Raw genomic sequence first — 20,218 nt, forward strand, 5'->3', positions numbered from 1 at the left:
ACATGCACTTGGCCATGTATCTATATTGGATTTCTCTGTAGATTATTTTCTTGATTCAAGTTTATGCTGATAAAGACTTCCAGAATTATTAAAATATTTACCTTACTTACTATCCTACTATCCTTAACATATTGTTGACCGGCAATTTTACACAAAAACAATCCCATGTCGCCGGTTATTATTCTGTAATCAAGTATGAAATTGAAACAATCTAAATAACCTTTAACATACTTTATTTATAAATAATGAATTGAAATGAATCTTTCGGCATATCTTGTATATAACTTTGTATGTTTTGCTTTTGCAATGTTCTATATCGCCCTGCGTTTCAAAAATTGAAACAGCTAATATAACTGCAAACACAAGTTAACTTGTGACTGGTCAACAACGTTAGGGTATGAAAACGCGACTTAACTCGTGATCGGTCAACAACGTGTTAATATTCTAAGTAAGCTTTTTAAGCTTTCGTCGACTACCAACAAACTACAATTGCATAGGGGTAAGGAGAATCGGCGCAGACTCTATTTATTATAGCGTTTCATACATTAATACAACAAAATGCGTTAGAGCGTTTTTTAATTCGAAGGGCAGAAATATGTATTCGATAGAATGAATAACATTTTCAACAAGTTTTGTAATAATAATTTTATTATTTAAAGTATTTTTAACTGTCAAGTATAGTAACTATATTCGTGACGTTGGCAGTCTTTATCAACATAAACTTCAATCGAGACAATGATCTACAGTGAGATCCATTAATTCGCATACCCGGCGAATATTCGAAGTAAATTTTCTCGAAAATAAAGCCTCATATGAAACAATTTTATTCTAAATTTTCAGCTCTCGTACGGTTATACCACCAGTTACATGACTGTATATTTAACCCACACAAATATCAAAACTTTTTTAATGAATATTCCAAAAATCATAAGAAAACGTCAAATAAGTTTTTAAAATAAGTTATTTGAAATCATATATTTAATAACATACATGAAAGTCAAAGTCATCGGCACGGTGTCCGTTAAAGTAAATATTTGCCAAACCTTTTTTTGCGGAGCCGATAATTTTTCTTTTAGACGTCGCCACTTTTGACTGAAATGCTTTTACTTTTTTTGCTTCCTGGTATGATTGTCGTGATGCGCTTCTGCAAAACTGCTATGACCTTGGATAAAATAAATATTTTTATAAAAAAAGTCTCGTATACTTTTAACATATACAATAATGAAAGTAAATAAAGTTTTCAATTGATACATCCGATAGTTACTGTTTTGAACGATTTCAAAAGTCACTTCTCTGACACGGAATTACAGAAATAAGACCATTTAAACGTTCATATATCTATAAAATACGCTCAGAATTATTATCTTTATAAAAGTCTAAGAATGTAGGATATTTAAAAGTTCTAAAAGATTGCCCGAAAGCGTACCTCGGTATTCTTTAAAACGCAGCACGTGAGAGGGACCTGCCTCCTATTTCCTGAAATTTGCGCGTCTCTCCACCAAGCCGTACCATTGTAATCTCCATACCCATGTATTCCACAGCAATTAAACTGCAACGGAATCACCTATATGCAATTCAGACCATCGTAACATGTATGGATGAGCAGCTTTCAAAATGCAGCAGGTACCATTTATGCGCGAAATAAAATTTGCAAAACTACTTTTCCATGTTTCTTACATATCTGACTGCAATATGGACAATTTGTAGAGACCTGTTTTAAACACTAATGACAAATTTTACATATGTACAATAGAAGATAACCGGGCACTAACGTAGTTATCTTACGTTGTTAGTTCTAATAATCAGTAGAGATCCTTGATGATAAAATGAACACATTAAAGGTCTAGGGTAAGAATCGTGCCATGTCATAAATAATTATATTTCTTGTATTCTTAAATATAAGGATAAACAAAACTTTTTTTTAAAGTAGTTATAATATGTAGATAAACAATTTACATATAATGAAGGCGAATATATTTTAAATTGAAAACAGTTTTGTTTATTTTTATTTTTAAAAGTAAAAGAAATATAAAAGACCATATTATTTATGGGGTAATAGTGTGTATTTCAAAATTTTGAAATTAATCGCCCTACTACGATTTTATACTTGAATATTTTGGCATAGTCGTTATGAAAATACAATAAATCTTCTCAATAAAAATATTTACATTAATTATAATTTTATAGAAATACAAGTAAAGTATGACTACGGGAGGGAAAAATAAAGATAAATTATTTTGTTATATAAAAGAATTGAGAGAGAATGGAAAGACAGTGAGTAGACTGACTGTAAGTGAGTGGTGAATACTGAGTAAGAGGACAACTTTCTTCGCGTACAGGATACATCATTCATCGTTCATCGTTGTCTATATAATCATCATGAATTTTTAATTGTTTACGTGATAAATACTCATGGCAATGTCATATGCAAAACGAGTCGTAAGAAGGGAAATGGAAGTCTCTCTTCTTCTTTGGATATTATCTTCCTAGTATAGTATACAAAAATGTTATTTCTAAGTGTTCGATATACGAAATTCCACTTTTAGGTACCCAGAAATTAAGGTGTTAAGCGTACTATATATTTTAAGATCATTAAGCATAAGAAGAAGGGGAACTAGTTATGTCTAAAGGTATCTAAACAAAATTGACACAACTTTAAGAATATCAACCACTCTTTCACTTGTCAAGCTTATTTGTAGTGATTTCTGTTTCAAATCTTCTTAAGAACAGCAGTATATGTGTTACTACTCTGCAAAAATCTGTTTAAACTGAAAGGGAACTTGATTAATTTAAGCAAAACTCTGCTCATCTCATTATCGGCTGCACTACTTTAGAATATCGATACCTTTTAATATACAGATTATGGAACTAGATGAAGAACATGCATAAAATAGTTAGAGTGTAGTAAACATGCTCTTAGGTTAAATAATCAATTATTATTATTAGATACAGTAATACCTTATATTGTGCGAAGTCGAGACTATGGCTGAAAGGTATATCGCTGGTTGGTTCATGACCATATTCGTCAGCCAATTTGCTAATTAATCTTCCTTCTAATCCAGAAAGTATTTGAAAGGTCATCACTCCGCCGACCGTGGCAGTAACCAGTTCTGTGACGATTAGAGCTACGAGCATGCTCATGTACTAAATGAATGTAAATATATTAGTTACTGTAGATCTGTAATTCATGATTAAGGAAAATGTAACGAAGCCGCAAAATTGATCTTTTAACACTAGAACTACCGACCATTTATTAGGGTTCACGTGTAATCCTCGTAAATATTGTAACACTACATTTTGTTCAATTTCTTCATGTATTCGTTATAGTATTTAAGTGAAACTATTTTAAAAATATTTTTAATATTTAGTACTTTTAAAACATCAATACTTGCAAAATAAGAAAACTAAAATCTGTCATTTTAACGGGTACAGGAGTTTTAGTGTTAAGAGCTGATGACATTTATTAGCACGTCATTTTAGTAGGTCATACGATTTTATACTAGTCTCGAGTAAAATGTACTACGCGTTGATGGAGAGTTGGCACCTGGAACGACACAGAAACAAGAGAGGTTTTTCGCTATGTCTTTTGTGTATAGAATTGATTGATTAGTAACTGTACTGACGGATACCACATTCGCGCCTATTAATTCTACTTTGACCAATCAGATCTACATTCCTTTTAGATAACTTCTTTCTACCGACGTGTAGGGCCCGGTATACAGGGTGTACCGTAACTAGTGGTGCAATCGAGCGGGAAGTGAGTTTATGAGAAATACTGAATTGACATATAGAATAAAATTTTTCCATATGAAGCTTTGTTTTCAAGAAAAACAAGTTTGAAGATTTTCAAGTACCCGTGCACTTGATTCAGTTTCAGCTCTACGGATCTTTACCGTTACATATTTCTATCTTACTTTCCTGAGTACGAGAGTATTTCTGTGCTTCTGTAATATTTACAAACATTATCAACATAATGATATCTCTTGTATCTGTTCTACTTTCTTTTTATGTTTATGGAACAGAGCTTTTAATTTCCGAAATACAGTGAATATAGTCGAGAAGTAAGACGCTGTTTAAAAGAAAATTATCACTACTTGATTGGTCGTGATGGCCGAACACTTTGGCCGCTACGATCTCTGGACTTATCACCTTTAAATTTTTATTTGTGGATCATGTTAAGATAACATAACGAACGTTGCACAATTAAAATAAAAAACTATTATACCGTTTGAGCATTTCAAATTGCATAACGATTCATTAGATAACGTTCAGTGCATGTAATAAAAAGAGTACAGTTGTATTTGCAACAATGTGGATATCATTTCCAATAGTTTATAAATTAGACGAATTATTGAAAAGTGAGTAATATTAAAATCGCGGTCTTGATCATCGATCCATTCGGTGTATACATTGAGAACGTTTACGAACATGAATGAAGGTGAATCACAGTAAAATCCGTCGAGCTGAAACTAGATCAAGTGCATGCGTTCCCGACGAATATTCAAAGTCGATTTTCTCGAAAACAAAGCGTCATATGTAAAAAATTTGTTCCACATTTTCGATTCAGTTTTTCACGTAGAATCTTCTGTTTGCTTGTACCACAAGTTACGGGACACCCTGTATATTATCGGTTAGGTCTTGATCCGCTTTCGATTCAACCAAATATTATTCAATTGTTTATATTGCATGTATTTATAGTATAAATCTTGGACCGATGTTGTTTTAATCTCGCTTTATCTTCGTTCCTAGATAAGGATATATAACAATAGACATAGAAAATATTTTGAGCAGATTGAGATCGAATCGACAGTGTGTATCAGGCCTAATAGGTCTACTGTTTTTATTATATTAATCTAATTAAAAAAGTCATGTCTGATATTGTCTTCTACCTCATAGTAATTTATGCTAAAATTAAATCGGAGGATTTACTGAGAATGTGTTCTGTTGGTAAACACGTACACACCTGTTTTAAGAAACGTGTGGTTAGTCGTATTATTTTTATAAATGAGTTTTGTAAAGTGTTTAAAGTTTCAAAACGGCTTACACCTGGAAACTTTGAACACTTACCACAATATTCCTGGCCATGGAAGCCACAAACAAATCGTAACTTTCTAAGTTAAGTTAGAACTCATATCCTCTGAAGGATATAGGCAATTGCTCACTCACAATATGAACGTGATTGAAGTGAACTGCTATTGATTGAAATTTTTTAAAATAAAAGTCTGTCTTGGTTACACATACGTTACCAAAATCAGGAACTGTATTTTTAGACAGCATTAATTTCTTTTTAATGGACACAAACAAAGAGAGTTTGATAAAAAACTTTATGGAAAGTCAATTGTATTAGGGGAATTCTGATTGTATTTTACACGTTCTAATGAATGTATTTCAAGATCTTTATGTTTGAAATTTGTATAACGACGATTCAACGATCATGCAGAGAACTTTACAACTTCGTTATACCTTTTCTACTGATTGTAAATATACGACATTTGTAATATGTATCAATGACTTACAGTAGCTAAAATACATTGATTTTCGTACAATGCGGCACGACATCCGAAGATTCCAACTGTGAGCACCGTAAAACCGAGACCCAGCAGACTGTCAGCTATTAAGTTGATAGTCTCGTGTGGCGTAGCGTTAGGTACGAAAAGATTTAGCAGATGTCCCTTGCTTGGCTCCAGCAGCAACCACGCTCCTATTATCAACACCGTACACCCGGCCAACTATCCGACAACTTTTATTAAAGTAACTTTTCATTAATTAGAAACATCGCAGTGCAGGACAAAATGATAGTTTAGTGGCAATTCATTTTTTAATCGTCATTAAATTTTTAATGAATTTACGAAAATTTTTAATGGATGTGTGAAATGTAAGAGAAATAGTGGAGCAATCGTTTCGAAGCATCTTGATTTTTAGTTCCTGTTTTATTAAGAAAACTGTTTCAACTGCATATGAGTTTTGATGAGTGTTTACTTACCAGTCAAAGTGTTAAGCACGACAAGATAGGGCTTTCGCGTCTAAAAATTTTCTTTGCAATTTCTGAATCAGAATCTATTCTTTGATAGAGTTTTATGTAATATTTTTGACAAGATGTTACTTACAAATTTTTCTAATATATATTTCTTTCAAACTCTTTAATGAGCAATCTAACGCATGACTTGCTGAAACAGGTTTCCTACGGTGTGGTATATCTTTCCGAAAACATAAAAGTAAATATTTACTTTTAGAGGCACCATGCTGATGACCTTGATCTTCACACATATTCTTAGGAACACGATTGTAAATAATTTTTCCTAACAATTTAATCGAAGACTTCTCATAGTTCTCTATATTAGACCTAGACAATTACCAGTTCGCGAACCACATGCGATTCGTCTCTGTTTCTCAATTCTTAACAGAGACACACATCATGTCCATTTGTGGTGCAATGGAGAAGTAAAGAGATATGAGGGTGCATACAGCACTTTGAACTATCTCTCCCTCTTTATCTTCATGCCACAAGTAAATAGGCACAATTAGGTCAATAGTGGAAAAGGGACAATAAAAGGGGCATCGCATGTGGCTCGGAGGTCAACAGAGTAGAAGCTTCTTTACGGTATTTGTAAATATAATATTTGTGAAAGTAATATTGTAGTGTGTGGACCAATTTATCGATTTTTGTAAAATTCTTATATGCTGTAAAAAGGCACATTCTGAACAACACTTTGCTGTAAAAAAATATTACTTTCAGCTGTGGCGGTAGCTTCCAGCACTCCACCAATAGAGGACTAGCGCGCCTTTCTCGCTCTTACTCAGTCCTTATGCAATTTGTGTATAAGACATCCGTAAACTTCTAACACTCGTTCCAGCGTCTAAGACAGGGATCTACCAGAACGCCTTACTGACGAGTCCACTGATAGACACTGGACGAAACGTCCACTCCCTCTCTCCTAATCTTTTCGAACTTCTACCTTCTTTCGGTAATTTAACAGGCCGCTTTACGTCTAATTTCTAAGATAATCGCTTAAAAGCCCCACTACTACTACATTGATGTCTATATACATGGACGTATCTGTGACAAAACCACAAGCATAACCATACGGCCATCGATCTTCAGCCGTAGTCTTCTCGGGTTTCATATATCGTGTATTGCTTAAGAGATGGCATTCAAAAGGAACACGGGTTTAAGTGATCGAACTGGAAGAAGGTTATAACCTATCGCCTCAAACATTTACGGTTCTAGAATGCAATTTGTCAAAACGAGCATTTAGTACGCCTCTCACGTCTTGGCCGACTATCCACAAGCTAGAAGTGCGCAGGAAGTCTCTTAGTTTTATTTCCGAGTTCCTGTCATGAAGGCCTACTCCAGAAGGCCCCCGTGAGCGCAGATTGGACTAACACCGGAGCAGGTGGGACGCTGTTCACGCGGCAAGATCCTCGAGGAATCCCTTAGCTCAGCATTCAGGCTTGCAACCACTACCCCCCCCCCCCCTCCCCCGCGCCCCTCGCAAGGCTCCCTCTAGGCACCGGTTCCTGAGGTACCAGTTATATTGACCGGTTTACTGGTTGAACCGCTAGAAGAAGGGTTTTACTCACTATCTTCCATATTGAGGTAGCTTATCCCCACCAGGGTTTGGTCGGTCCAGCCTGGGTTATGCACCCGGGACCGCCAACACCGTCACAACACAAGTGACACTCTGTCAATCGGTCGCACGCTCTACCTCGGTCCTTTTAAGAAACATAGTAGCAAATCTAAAGAGCTGTCGCCGCGCCGAAATGAAATCTGATGTTAATGTTCTTTACATTTTACTTCATTGCATTCAGTTTCGTTTGTGTTTTTCGTTGTGCGACTTTGCCAATAACGAGGACGTACTCAAATTGAACCGTCACTGTTACCATAGCTACCGGTCCGAACACTGCGAGTGGACGTTTCCTCTTGCCCCTGTTCACTTATAGGTTGTGAGTAAACGGCTAAGACGTGAGAGACGCACTCTACACCAGTATTTCTCAAAGGGTGTGTTGCAAAATTTTCCAAGTTTGTCGCGAAATTTAGAAAAAAATTAGCTTCCATTTTTTTTAATCCTTTGCACCCAAAAGTTTTTTGCTAGAAATATTCAACACTCTTTGATTAAATATAGACGATGTTTGTTGCGGCTAATGTAACTAATTTAATCTATAAATTAAGGGACAAAAATATTTCACTTTGATATTTCACATCGTAATGCGCTATACAAAGTCCAATGTTAAACATCAAACTTTATAATTTTACTTTATCAAATCTGAAAATCACCTCTAGAGTGTAAGGGTTAACGTCACTGTCCGAATATACGTGCAATATCATCAGAAATTGTTAATATTATTTTTTATTCTATTGATTTAATTTAGAAATTTATTCTCCTATGATTACGTAGGTGTGCCGCGAAATTTTTTTTCTTTGGAAAATGTGCCACGAGAATGAAAAGATTGAAAAACTCTGTTACATACACTAATCGAACACGCGACACTGTGAGTGTACTTTTATAGGATAATGCTCATTAGACATACACTGAAAAAGCTTTAATAGTTCCAGTCAATCGCGGTAGTTTCGTACATTGTTTCATACATATACACAGACACGAGTTTCACTCACAAGGAAAGGTATCGAACCCAGAAATTTAAAAAATTATGAAATTTTGTGTGTAAATAGAGTAAGTCAAGACATTACAATTTTTTTTGGAAATTCGCTTTGAAGGGGTAAAACCACCCGCTGAAAAAAATGCAAATTTTTCTTTCCCGCGGATTATCTTGAAAACGGTAAGAGATACGGAAAAAAAGTTTAAACAAAAAGTATATCATTCTTTGACAAAAATTCAAAATTTTGAAGCATTTGAACTTCTATTAATAATAGAGATTGGTATGAGATTTTTCGGTGTGTGATGCAGGTGCTACACTTTTCTCCCGCCCACGTTTTTATCTTATGATTGTTAAAAATTCTTCAGTTTGAATCCGATGTTTTTTATTATAAAACTCAAACGAGTTTAATATTTTTCAAAATTATTTTTTTCAATTTAAAATTAAATGTCCTTTGTGAGAGTATAGGATTTTTGGAAATTATGAATTTCCCTCTATTATCTAATTGTCAACAAGTAGCACGGTGGACGAATCGTGACGGATGAGACGGATGATGGACGGACGAGTCTGAGTTTGTTTACATTTTATATTACAGTCGCCGCGCCGTGATACAGTTGGATAGAAATATTTATTTATCACGGACATAGAATTCATTATAGCATTACTAATAGTTTTTAGTAAATATCCCGAATATTAAGTTAGACCGCAACTTAAAAGTTATAGGAAAAAGTTGTTCAAAATGTTGATTTGTACAACATATCCAAACATCATTCAAATCGATATGGATGTAACTGTTTAGTAACTTTACCAAAGTTGAATTAAAATGAAAAATTTATTACAAAAGTATATGAGTAGGGGAATCAGGTAAAACGTAACACTAATGTTTTTCACAAATAAAGAACTTGTATCGAGTTGATATCACATATTATGGTTCTAATAAGTCCTCAATATAGTTTGAGATCGACTACAAAGCAATGCATACCTGATTTTTCGATTAATAGCATTGGAAAGATATTCAGTGAAAAAGTTTTAACGTTACATAAATGTTTGAAGCAATTGTTTTTACCTTTCGATTAAAAAATTGAACAAGATAACTACGGTACTGGAGTCTACGTTCCTTAAGCTGTATTTTTCACACTTAAGTTACATATTTCTGTATCCCATGCCAAACTGTAAATTTTAAATGTTTTTCTAAATTAAGATGTGCGGGCCGAAACGGAACGCTCTAACACACGGACAAGACGAGTCCCTTACTATGTGCTTTGTTTTAATTGATTACGTGTAATCGTATTGATGTACAGTAAATTCGAATCGAAGATGAGATAAAAACTGACTAATTAGATTACACCATTGCAGGAAAAGATGACACATTTATTTCTGATTTTTGTTCATGAAAATATATGTTTGTGGGAATAGATGATCGGCGATTATGTTCGGCATGTGCGCGTGAATGTTCATGTTGTTTGGAATATTCTAGAATATATTGATTTTTAAAATTATAGACTTCTCGTAGCTAATGATATTCATTTTAATGAATCTGGAATATTCCAAATAAACATTAAGTTAATGCATGGTGACGAAAAAATGTTCTGGAAGGTGTGCAAGTGAGAGGGAAGTATGCGATTGAAAAAAGGGGGGATGCCCATGAATTTCGGGGCATTGTGCATTGTGTATTTTGACGAGTCGTGTGTTAAAGATTGAATTCGAGTTGTCGCGCGAGTAACTATAATCAAACTCCTTAATAAAGTGTGTGTATTATTTCGCATAAACTATTATTATTTCCTACATATTACTAGTTTATTTATATCAGCTACAAATTAAATATATTCCGTTAACAATTTTGATTTAGTAAAAATAAAGATTTTGTATTTTTATATGATTTTACATGAGTGTTCCGTTTTGCACTACCACTTTGGCGAAACGAATATTCCAATACCTTTAGAAAATCGTATTTTCTTTCATAACTGTAGTATCTAGAATATTTAGCGTAGGTTAAGGTATTTTTAAGAAGAGTGAATGTAAGAATGAGTGTGAATGAATTGGCTGTAAAACGGTTGAGGGAAAGTGGCCTGCACAACGTCGGGGACCCAAGATTACAGGGCCAGCTTTCTAGGGGTGTATCCGAGTGTTTATGATGAGTGCGAGTGAGAAGAATGCTTGTGGGGGAGAGAATGTCTGTAAGAGAGTTGCGGAAGCAAGAGTCATGTGTTGGCCTCCGTAGCATTGAGTTGTATTTTTTACGTGCTGTCCGTGTTGTTTCCATATTTTATTAAATATGTATATTTATTCCTAGTTCTCGATTACTCAAGATCCACTCTTTCACTATCTATAATATAGTAACCACTATATAACTAAATATTTTTATTACTCAAATCTTTTATTTTCTTATAGCCAAAGTCTATTTGAGGCTTTCAAAAACGGTTTTATGCGTTTATTACTCCAGACACTTTGTTATCGCGATTAAAAAAAGAGCACTCAATTTTACCCTATTTCCCTCTATGTCAAGGTCTTTGGCGTGGTGGCTCTTGAAATAAATAATTACCCAAATTTATAAGAACAGCAATTTGGACGTTTCAGTCATGGGATCCATCGTGCGAAGATACACTTCAACATCACATACATTCCTTAGACCACTAGATGACCGTGTATTACGTGACTTCTGGAGTTTCTTTATACCGAGTGTGTCATTTAAGACTAGAAGCTAAAATATTTCGGAAATTATTAGTTATATAACAAAATGTTTCACATAAAACTTGAATGGTTTTTAGGAGCTCATTAATTAATCTAACTGTTATTTTTGCAAGTAACCGTATAAAGAAGATTTGAAGGTCAAGTATTTTTTTTTTAATCAGACACTACAATTTTTAAGACATCAGTCCTTTCAGTTCATCATTCTCAATAAGAAAGTAATAAACTTCTTGTGCCAGATAACCATCAGTTCTAGAGGTATTTTAAGATGTTGTAGAGTACTACTTCTCCTATAAAATCGAATGTCAAATACGTGGAATGCTACATATGAATTTGTCTCTGGACGAGCATCACATCGTCAAACTTTAATAATATATCTCCTAAATTATTGGTTTTGCAGTATGAATAGTTTATTACGAGTTGGATTGCCTGCTGCCTTAACAATGAAAGAATTCCATTTAAAGAAAAGGAACCTGACCTTCAAATGACTTTTAAGAGCCTACTTATAACAATGCTGATTATACCGATTAATGCACCCATAATAAGCATTTAGGGTTTGTCTGGAACATTTTTTCATATAACTAATACCTCTCAAAATATTTCAATCTCCATTTTTAAATGACTCACCCGGTAGAACAGTTTTTAATAAAAAAAAATATAAAAGTGAAAATGTAATGTTACTAACTGTAATTAAGTTTATTTAATTGTAAACTTAATCCTTTCCGTACTTATACGTGCAGCGATCGAGAATAATATAAGTGTTCAAGCTACATACATATGTCCAATATCTTTAAATTTTATTGTTGATGCAACAATATGTCAACATCTTCTACATCAATCAAAAAAAAAAAAAAAAAAAACTAGAAAAAAACTAGAAAAAAAAACTAGAAAAAAATCTTACAGTAACAGATGTTTCATGAAAAATATAGATAATATCTCTTATCAGTTTCACAGTACACATAAAAATATAAAGAAACGATATGATTTTATCCTTCGTTACATAAGATACCAATAGTAGTAATTGTAGTCATTTATTAAATTTCATATATGGATGAATCAATCATTGATATACGAACTTTGGTGACTTGAAAACTTCGATTTTTGTTAAACTTTGCAGGTTTGTTGGGAACCCTAAAACAGGTATTAGTCAAGTTTTTTTTACGCAATTTCGAGTTTTTTGCGTGAAATCACCCCAAGAATAGAAATAGTTGTTACAATATTTTCCTGTGCATCTGTAAAACTATAGTATAATTTATATTAATATTTTCGTTCCTCCAAAACGGAGAGGACAGATTGCTTGGCTCTTCCACCTAAACAAACTTGTACTTATAGGAGTTAGATTCTTCAACAAGCGTTCCTCGTGGTTACTTCAATTTAAAATTCTGAGAGAATAACATAAGCTTTGTTTCCTTAACCGCTTCTTTACTGCATACTTCTCCGTGAATAAGTTTTTCATGCCAGTCTTCAAAATGATTTAAACTTGCAAAAAATTATCTGATATTGTACTCCTGAATTATTCTAATACTTTCTACTTTACTAGTATTTCCATGGTAACAAATGAATATTTCCCTCTACTTTATGATGTAACAATACAAAGAAACGAATACTTTTATGTGGATGCCGCCTATAGTCGGTGCTGTTAGCAAGAAGGTTAATCATGCATATTACCATTCATATGCAAAAATATTGTTGAGGTTCAGGCCCGTACCCTCTTCCCAAGGAAACTGTCTGAACGTAATTTAACTTTTGAAATAGAACAACCGAAAGAAACTGAAGCTGTTGCTTTGTAAACCCATGGATAAATTTTGACTCGAATATCACTGCCAGAAATTTGTAAAGTCCGAGAATGTCTTCGCAGACGAGATTTTGTTCGAAGGTGATATGTAAATTGTTCCGTTTCAACTGTGATTTAATTAACCATTAACCATTAACCCTTTCGCTGCAATGAACGAATAATCTCGTCATCATGATGTAATAGGTACGATGCTATGGATAAGATATCTCGTGTACCTTTATTGATATGACATGTTTTATTTGAAAATCTGACTTATGTAATCGATTTTTATGACATGGCACCGTTGGTAGAAGATGCTTAAAAGTGATAAATATAAAATACTCCACATTTTACATAATTAAAGTCTGATGGATGACAAGAACTGTAAACTCCATAGGTGAATCGCAAAATATTTCCACTGCGTCAAACAGCTCGCCTATCAACATTACTTTTATATTAGAGCACCAATATTATACGAGTACTGCAAGAGGGATAATTGTAACCGGTGTAGAAGATCTATTATACAAAAATACAATCCACTGGAAAAAGTCTCATCCAACAAAAGAACGTATATTTTGCAAAAACAATGGTCGACGGAAGGAAATCAGATATTTTTATAAAAATTGTTTCGTCGCGTTATGCATTTCACCATGCTTTCAAGCATTCCATACAAAATAACCAATAAAAACTCTAATTGTGTAAAATATGGAGTATTTTACATTTATTATCTTTAAGCACCTTCCACCAACGATGCCATGTTTTAAAAATTGATTACGTATGTTAGATTTTCTAATAAAACACTTTATATTATTAATAAAGGTACGCGGGATATCTCATCCGTAGCATTATACGACGAGATCATGGTGATGAGATATCTCGTCCATAGTATCGTTTCTGCGACATCGTGGAACCGAGATATCTTGTCTATTATAGCGAGAGGATTAACTAGAAAACTGCAGAAAGGTCATCGGCGCTATTACATCCCTTAAAAGAGCTATGGTTATCCTCTTCCAAGTGGTTCTTAGAAGGAGTGTGAAAAGAATGGACGACAATAATTTGAAGAATAAAAGATAATTCCCCATGTTTTAACAGGATTTCATTTGACTATTGGATATTTTGAAAATATTTGATTTTACCATAATTGAATATAAACCCCTCTCTTTTAGATATTCGCTAAGAGATACCGTTTTTATTATTTTTAATGCAGATTCAAACTTAACAAAATTCAGTTAGAAGATAATTAAAAATATTTATATTAAGGCTAACCATGTGCTGGAATTTTTTATAATTTTGATAAATTTGAATACTGGCTTTGGAGGCAAACTAAAATTCTGTCTTCAATTTCATCTTGATATAAGATAATGCCCTAAATCACTTAAATGAGGCCCGAAAATACTTGTAAAAACACCTCTACAGTTTCAATATATGAATTTTATTACGAACTTATTTGGAAAAGACTCTTAAAAAAATGGAATAATAACGATTTCCAGTTATAATAAGATTGACTGGGAATACCACTAAATATTACAATATGTAACTTTGTTAGTGATATTCTGTCGTTTAAATTAAATCAGTATTATTCATCTTTTCCAAACAGTAGCTGTACGAATACGTATTATACATATATTTTCATCGTTTTATGAATATTACAATGATGCAAGTTTAAATTTCACAAAACTTCGGAACCAGCATTGAAATTCTCACGGGTAGGTTACCGTTCTTTTTTTAAAAATTGACTCGAGCACGCCTCGACGAAGTCAATAACGAGCGCACACGAAATAGGCGCAGCACGCCGAGCAGCGACAGACGAAACTCGACATTTCAGAGGTACGCCGCGACTGAAAAAAATAAACACGCGATGAAGACAATTTCAGTTTAAATCATTTTCACCTTATTTTTACAACTGTAACACTAGTAGATTGTTGAGATTTTTCTGATTAAAATGACTCCAAACAGAACACAAATAGAAGGAATTTTATAATGATTTTAAAGTGTAAATAGTAAAATTAAACCAGCTGCATAATTGCTCCAAATTAAACTTTACACGATTATAGTCAATTATTTGATTTTCATTAAAACAAACTTTTAAACAAATTTTCCTAAATAAAAATTTCTTATAAAAAATATTTTATATCTATACAAAATAATCTTGGGAACAAACATAGATTTATTTTCGCTGTTGATCAAACAGATCTTTCAAAACTTTCTCGTGGTTTTGCACGGTAAGATGAAATTGTTTTCTCCAGTTAACAATAAGATTGAGTGCTTTCTCTATGTCCTCATCTGACAACTGAAATAATGCTTCTTCTTTTTCCACCGATTCCTCATTTCCTTTTTCTTCTGTTTCCTCCGTTTTCTCTTCATTTACCTCTTCTTTGCCTACTTTTTTAGCAGGTACCATTCTTTCTTCAATTTTACAAGTTTTATACCAATCTTCAACTCTTTTTTCATTGATTGATGTATCGGTATGATTCTGCATCATTTCTGTAATTGCAGATGATTTCGAAATACTCAATTCTGATTCTTTCGGTAGCATCACATTTTCATTTTGTGATAAACGTTTCCAAGAATGTTTGCATTTTCTTCTGTAATAGCCTGCTAACATGAATATAATATACAGGTTGGAAATTATAAAGCTTTACAGTCGAATATTTCCGAAAATATTGATTATACGCAAAAATGTTTTAGACGAGAGTTGTTCAATACTGAGGGGGACATCATGTGGTGGAATTTTTATTTTTCCTGGTGGATACTCCAAGGTGAGGTGAAGGTCAACTTTTTTTTTTTAAATGGAATGATACGTTTTTTTATCCACCATCAAATAGTGCGTTTTAAGACGAATTCAACGACCTATGGCTCAAGGTCATTCAAGGTCAAACTTATAGGGAAATGAATAAAAGGTGTGATCGTTTTATTTGTACTTCAGTATGTGTTCAAAATGGTTACCTCTTACTTCAATACACTTAACAATTCTTCTTCTTAATGATTCTCTAAGTTTGCTCAACATTTCAACATTTATCTTAGCACAAGCTTCGCGTATTCTGACTTTCATGTTTTCACTCGTCGTAGGCTTAATGGATATTACGCAGTTTTTAATGTGCCCCATAGAAAGTAGTCGATTGGTGTTAAATACGGCGAACGGGGCGGCCATTCTGTAATTTTTCCTGCATTCTCCAGTACCATAAACACATCAAAATAATCTTGATACATTTCCATTTTCACCACTTATTTAAGTACTATCGTTCAGCAAGGATATCTTAGCACGAATGGCATTTCCCTGCAAGTTTGACCTTGAATGACCTTGAGTCATAGGTCGTTGAATTCGCCTTAAAACGCACTATTTGATGGTGGATAAAAAAACGTATCATTCCATTTAAAGAAAGGAAAGTTAACCTTTGCCTCACCTTGGAGTATCCACCAAGAAAAATAAAAGTTCCACCAAATGATGTCCCCCTCGGTATTGAACAACTCTCGTCTGAAAGATTTTTGCGTACAATCAATACTTTTGGAGATACTCGACTGTAACGCTTTATAATTTTCACCCTGTATTTCTACAGTCCTTTATATTGTACTGTTTACAAAATTCATGAAATCCATCGGGAAAATGTAAAAACTTTCCAACTAGTTTGTATCTAAACTGTACCTTAATGTTTGCAATAATTCCTTGGTTCATAGGTTATAAACATCGTGTTTCATTATACGAATGCGTATTTCTCAACGAAAACTATAGTATACTTCTTATAGTTCTTAAAAATACAAACCTTCGAAACGTTTTAATAAAAAAAAAAATTTAGTTTACTGGAAATGAAATAACTGACTATAATCGAGTACAATTTAATTTAGAGTAATCACGCAAGAGTTTTAATTTTGTCATTTACTTTAAATTCATAATAAAACTCCTTCGATTTGTGTCGTGGTTGGGCTTATTTTAATCGAAAGAATCCCAACAATCCAGTGGTGTTACATTCATAACAATAAAGGGAAAATGACTGAAAATGAAATTGTCCTTTTGTTTACTTTTCTTAAGTACATCCTTTTGCTGTACGTCTGTCTTCTTTCTTTCTATTGTATACTATTCTATACCATCTCTGTATTGTATTGAAAGTATAGGAATGAGTCATAGAACGGCACGGATTTTAGTGAAAAAGTGGCCATCACCGTAATTAACATTTCACCAAATGTTATAAATACCAGATGAACTTTTTTCTTTAATTATTCTGGGGACATCATGAAATATTTAAATACTTATGATATATTTTTTGTTTGTAAAAATTTTGCTAATAAACGAAACATCGTTAGAACACTGCAATATTTCTGTCAAAGTTAGTCATTATACGAATACTTTTTACACTGACTGTGGTCTGTGTGAGAATTTCGTTTCAACGCCAGTATATTAGGTTACGTCAGTAACTACATATGTACAGTACCTACCGTAGATGGTCGGGCGAGAGTTACTTGACCGACTGCAAACACTTAATTTTACAAATTCGACCTACAGTTCGACCATGCTGACATTTTAGCCGCCCTGGTTAAGTATTAACATGAAATTGACAGCAAATTAATTTCCCACTTTACAAAATGAACACAATATACAGAGTGGACCACGAAACGTGATCAGCTTAGATTATTCTGCTGCTAGCGGTTTGATCAGAATTTTTTTAGCTAAAATAACATGGTTCGAGGAGCGTTTTAAGATGATTCTACCAAATGTTTTGTCAATCCTTTCTTTCAGAGTTATCAAGGTCACCTTCAGTTTTTTACAGGTAAACTTACAATTTTTTTACATCCATCTTTAGGGCGATACTGAGACGAATTTGACAAGCATCATAACAAATATTATTTTCTCAATTTAAAAAGTCTGAAAAGCACTCTTAGTTGGAAGGGTTTTGCAAAATTCTTAAAGATTATTAATAGCAAGCTACACTGTTGAACACATTCTAGAGCTGTTGATAGATTCGTATTAGTCATTATTGTGGGAATGGATGTATTTGAGTGATGAATGTGTGTGCAATAGATGAATGACGCGACTGTGTGTGTGAGCGCGTTTTGAATGAATGTTCAAAGTGTAGGAATATTCTAGATTATATTGATTTTCTCCATATGTTAATAATGTTCTTTTTTTTAAGAATCTAGAATATTTCAAATATATGTGAAGTTAATGCATGGTGATGAAAGAATGTTCGAGAAAGTGTGTGAGTGAGACAAGAGCATCTGAGTATATAAATAGTGTGTGCGTTGTTTAATTTAGTTAGTGTTTTGTTGTGAGCTGTGATGAAATAATTATACTGTTTCAAATAAAATTCTCTTTCTCCCACATTATTGACTTAACCCTATGCAAACTGTTTGTAAACAATTCGTTTTGTACCTTGGGACACATTTAATGATATTGAATGTGAACTAAGTTGCACTTGGTAGTCCCTCCTATGTAAATGCGAATTTAATGCTATTACACTTATTTCTCAAATATAACATTTTTCTTCTTATACTATATTATTGTTCAATATATACTCTTATATTATTCGGCGCTACAATACTAGTATACTCCATTATTCTCAGAAATGTCGAGAAAGTCATGAAAAATGCGACCAAAGATCGCATGACAATACTTGTAATTCATTTAATTGCAATTTTGCTGTGTTGTTTCCAATTTCTAATAATTTATTCGTATCTTAATCACTCATATATTCATATTTCATTGTTATTTATCAAGGTTTCTACCTATTAGTTGTTTCATAAGTCCTAAAAGTTTTTAAAAAATCATTCAAACATAAAAATGTGGAATTCTTTCACGATACAGCGTCTATATTCGAAGTGATCAACGAAACCAATAACTCTTCATCTTAAAAGTGTCAAATATTATAATAAATCATGCAGTAAATAGTATAATCTTACCGCCAGTTAGGCGTTAATCTGTTGTTAGTCGTTACTCTCGTATTCTTCGCATGATGAAACATGCGTGAGATGGTTATTTAAATGTGATGCAGACAAACGGATAAATGATTTTTTTCCAGCGTATCCAGAATACCTTAGGATGTTTCCTACATGTGACCAACATCCCACAATTCGTTCACCAGCACATAAGCAAAATACTTCACAGTATTTGAGTAATGAAAGTGTAACTGAGTTTTCAGTAGAAAACTATTGAACGAGTCTATTTGAATTTGATATTTACTGTACTCTAATGCCAATGGTGCTTTAGCGATGGAAAATTCAAAACATTATGAAACCTTGGAGGGATAAAACCACCCGTTGAAGAAAATCCAAATTTTTCTTTCCCGTGGATTATCTTAAAAATAGTAATGTCTTGACTTACTCTACTTACACACAAAGTTTCATAACTTTTTGCATTTCTGGATTCGATACCTTTCTTTGTCAGTTGATAAGTCCCAGAAGTATATAAGTGATCATTTAACTTTGGGAAGAAATTTAGTGTCATGACTTCGATGAATATATATCGAGACTTTCGTGCATTTAAGTTTTCTTCATGTACTAATTCAGGTAGGTAATTAGATCTGTTCGAATATTCTAGCATTCTATTTACAATAAGTCGGTCAGATTCAGATGTGATTATGGGTTTAAAAGTAGCATTCAATAAAGTACATGCAATGTTAGTATCATCAAATAACGTTGGCGGTGTGGTATTCTAAGTGGTAGCATCGAAGTACTGGAGTTCTTTTATTGATCATATATATTTGGGGTAATATATCGGTTTTGTGACAAGTCGTGACTTATTTGCTCGTTGTACAGTGAGAATTTTCCTGCGCTCGCTTTGGAAACGTTGACATGTTTGCTATAAATCCTTCTCTCGAAATGAAATTTAAAAACTCACGGCCAACAAGGAAAACACCTCTTTGAAATTGATTTTACACATCACTTTTTAATAATTCGTTTAATATGATTAAACTTTTATTAAATTACGTCGGCTGTGTCCTGAGTACTCGAAACGTTGGAAATGGAAATTAAAACTTTTTTAATTAAAAAGATACGTTCTATCTAATAGAAGAATAACTCTATCTTCTGCTAACGTGTAAAAGACTTTTGTACTTTCTGTTGTGTGAGTAAGTAGCGTCGAATGATTACTTATTAACAACAACTACAATAGGTGCTTGCTGTTTGTCTGGCGTTTGACAACAAGTTGCTATTTCATCAAATATATAATTG

General features: G+C 33.2%; 1 protein-coding gene across 4 annotated transcripts in view; it reads right to left on the minus strand.

The window, feature by feature from the left end:
* The window catches only part of LOC116425649 (tetraspanin-11), a 51,049-nt gene that overhangs the window by 12,408 nt on the left and 18,423 nt on the right, over positions 1-20,218 (minus strand). For 3 of the 4 annotated variants that reach the window (XM_076373297.1, XM_076373298.1, XM_076373296.1), the window contains 3 exons: positions 5,517-5,729; positions 2,959-3,144; positions 1,427-1,564 (listed from right to left, as the gene is read on the minus strand). In XM_076373297.1, coding sequence (XP_076229412.1) covers positions 1,427-1,564; positions 2,959-3,144; positions 5,517-5,729 — 537 coding nt within the window. The remainder of the gene's footprint in view (positions 1-1,426; positions 1,565-2,958; positions 3,145-5,516; positions 5,730-20,218) is intronic. The other variant, XM_031973651.2, reaches the window with a different exon arrangement.

Source organism: Nomia melanderi, chromosome 13, assembly GCF_051020985.1.
Source record: "Nomia melanderi isolate GNS246 chromosome 13, iyNomMela1, whole genome shotgun sequence".
NCBI lineage: Eukaryota > Metazoa > Arthropoda > Insecta > Hymenoptera > Halictidae > Nomia > Nomia melanderi.